Consider the following 2,590-nt stretch of genomic DNA (forward strand, 5'->3'; position numbering starts at 1 on the left):
TTAGTTGCTTGAAGAATTCAGATTCTGCAGAATGTGGCATCAAATGCTAACATTCAAATATATTTTAAAGAAGATATATGAGAATAACTGGGGTTCATGTCTACACTGTGAACATTCAGAAAAATAAAGATCATGACATCTGTTCCTGCACCTAAAGGCCAAAAGAAAAAAAAAGGTAATTAGGGGGAAAATGGAAACAGTGATAGTAGCAACACAGGAGCCCCACAATGTCTTCACTTAAAGCGATCCTGACATTTCTTGGTAAAAGAGTTCTTGGGCGGTTTAGTTCTAAGCCAGGAGAGACATCACACACAGAGAGCTCAATGAGCAACTAAGGCTCCACAGAGCTTGATTTTCACCCCATTGGCCAGCTCAGTTCACACTGGGGTCCTCATGGTGTTATCCTGTTCAGCCCTCCGCTTGGTTGAGCCAAGCCACATTGTGCCACCAGTTGATAACTTAAAAGGCACAAGATTCTCAAATCCTTGGCTTTGGTGAAAAGAAGCAAAAGAGACAAAACATGCAAGTATCAATGGATTAACACAACATGTGCAAAGCCTCCCTGGGACAAGTGTTCTCTCTGCAGCCCTCAGTGATCTGGCATGGAATGTCCAGTAGAATACTCTGCGATGATGGGACTTTTAACATCTGCTCTGTCCACACCATGGCACCTGGCCACATGATGCTCCTGAGCACTTGAAATGTGGTGGGTGTGACTAAAGAACTGAATGCTTCACTTCCTATACGTGTAGAGTCATTGTCTGTACCACAAGGATGGGTAACTACTTTATTGGGCAGTGCGGATCCAGACTGAGGGGGATCTTGTTGTCTTGTTTATACCCCTGGAACCCCAATACCCTCAGTGAATACATCTGGGAAATGATTGAGGGGCCTTCCCCGATGACTCAGTGGTAAAGAATCCGCCTGCCAATGCAAGAGACATGAGAGACGTGGGTTCGACCCCTGGGTCAAGAAGATTCCCTCGAAAAGGGAATAGCAACCCACTCCAGGATTCTTGCCTGGAGAATCCTATGCACAGAGGAGCCTAGCGACCTACACAACCTCATAGGTTCGCAAAGAGTCAGACATGACTGAATCGACTTAGAACACAGACATGCAGCCTCATGTGGCAAGTGGCACCACACTGGATATCTCAAACATAATATACTTCATCTTTTATTTGGCCAACTTGCATTGCTTTTTTTTTCTTGCATTGCTTTTATTGTTGTTTCATGGAAAGCATGTTGTTTTAAATATAGCAGTGTGCACATGTCACTCTTAAACTTCCACTCTATCTCTCCTCTCATCTTTCCCCTTTGTAACTCTAACTTCGTTCTCCAAGTCTACAAGTCTGTTTCTTTCTTGTAAACAAGTTCATCCTTGTAAAAAAGGATTTGTTTTTTTTTAAAGGCTTTAACAGGTTTTTTAAAGGCTTTCTTTTATTTTAAACTGAATAATTTGAAGAATCAACTTGCAATTTTTATGCTTTACTGGAATTTTCAAAAAGGTAGGATGATCATGGTAACCTACCCAGTATGTACAATTGATAAGAATAACTTCCCCCAGAAGGTTACATAGTTAAAATAGAGTATTAGAATAGCCAGGGGATTACTAAGATTTCGTGGGAGTTTTGAAGACTATCCTTTAATTCTTGGAATCCATTCTTGACTGCAGAGCTGTTGGCCTCTTTGGAGGAGGAGAAGGAGTGCCCACGGAGGAACCCCTCTAAAAAGAGATCTAGCTCTTCAATTTATAACACTCTGTGTGCTCAAAGGATGGGGCCAGGTCAGGGTCAGCATGGTCTTGGTTTACATCGAATTCCTCATAGATACTGGTCTCGGTGAAGAAGTGCATGGGGCTCAGGGGAGTGGGAGTGAACAGTATCTCAGAGAGGGTCCTGTAGTTCAAGTGGACGAATATCACATCCTCTGCTGTTGGGTCCTGAGAGGAAGGAGATGTGAATGATGGAATGAAATGTGATCTTTGAAGGCTGGGGCATTGGGCATTGGAGGGGCTCGGGCTATGGCAAGGGTTTAGTCTGGGGGGACTCACCTCGTCATTCACTGTTCTGTCTTCCTTGGGCTCTCCTTCCATGATAGCAACATCTGCGAATGGAAGAGAGTCAAGGCTCTTGGGGTGGGGGCGATTCTTCTAGACCTGCATATCTTGGTGGGGACATCAAAGCCTAAAAAGCAAGGGAGTTCCCAAGGTTGGAGTCTGTCTACTCCAGTAAATTAAAAAAAAAAAAATCCCATATAAGCCCAGCCACTGACAGACTCTCTCAGGAATCTGTGCAAACACACGGAGCCCATCCTACATCTTCTGTTATGGACCATCCTCTAATGCATATCAGTGGATTCCCAAGATCATACAGGGGAGAAGAACAGATGGTTGTGGTTGAAAGGAAGGACAGGGCTTGGAATGTCCCTGGTGGCCTAGGGATTAAGGGTCAACCTTCCAGTTCAGGGAGCATGAGTTCTATTCCTGGTGGGATAACTGAGATCCCACATGCCTTGAAGCAACTATCCTCAATGCTGAAACTCCTGAGCCCACGAGCTCTGGAGCCTTGAACTGCACCCCAGCACAGCAG

The 2,590-nt window shown here is 44.5% G+C and overlaps 1 protein-coding gene across 1 annotated transcript in view; it reads right to left on the reverse strand.

Moving 5' to 3' along the window:
• Nucleotides 1-1,427: 1,427 nt before the first annotated feature.
• LOC123465160 (putative killer cell immunoglobulin-like receptor-like protein KIR3DX1) overlaps nt 1,428-2,590 on the reverse strand; it is a 7,700-nt gene continuing 6,537 nt past the window's right edge. Inside the window, exons 8-9 of the mRNA XM_045163576.1 lie at nt 2,053-2,105; nt 1,428-1,941 (exon numbers count right to left, since the gene is read on the reverse strand). Of these exons, the coding sequence (XP_045019511.1) occupies nt 1,738-1,941; nt 2,053-2,105 (257 nt within the window). The 3' untranslated portion in view covers nt 1,428-1,737. The remainder of the gene's footprint in view (nt 1,942-2,052; nt 2,106-2,590) is intronic.

This window comes from Bubalus bubalis, chromosome 18 (assembly GCF_019923935.1).
Source record: "Bubalus bubalis isolate 160015118507 breed Murrah chromosome 18, NDDB_SH_1, whole genome shotgun sequence".
In the NCBI taxonomy this organism is placed as follows: Eukaryota; Metazoa; Chordata; class Mammalia; order Artiodactyla; family Bovidae; genus Bubalus; species Bubalus bubalis.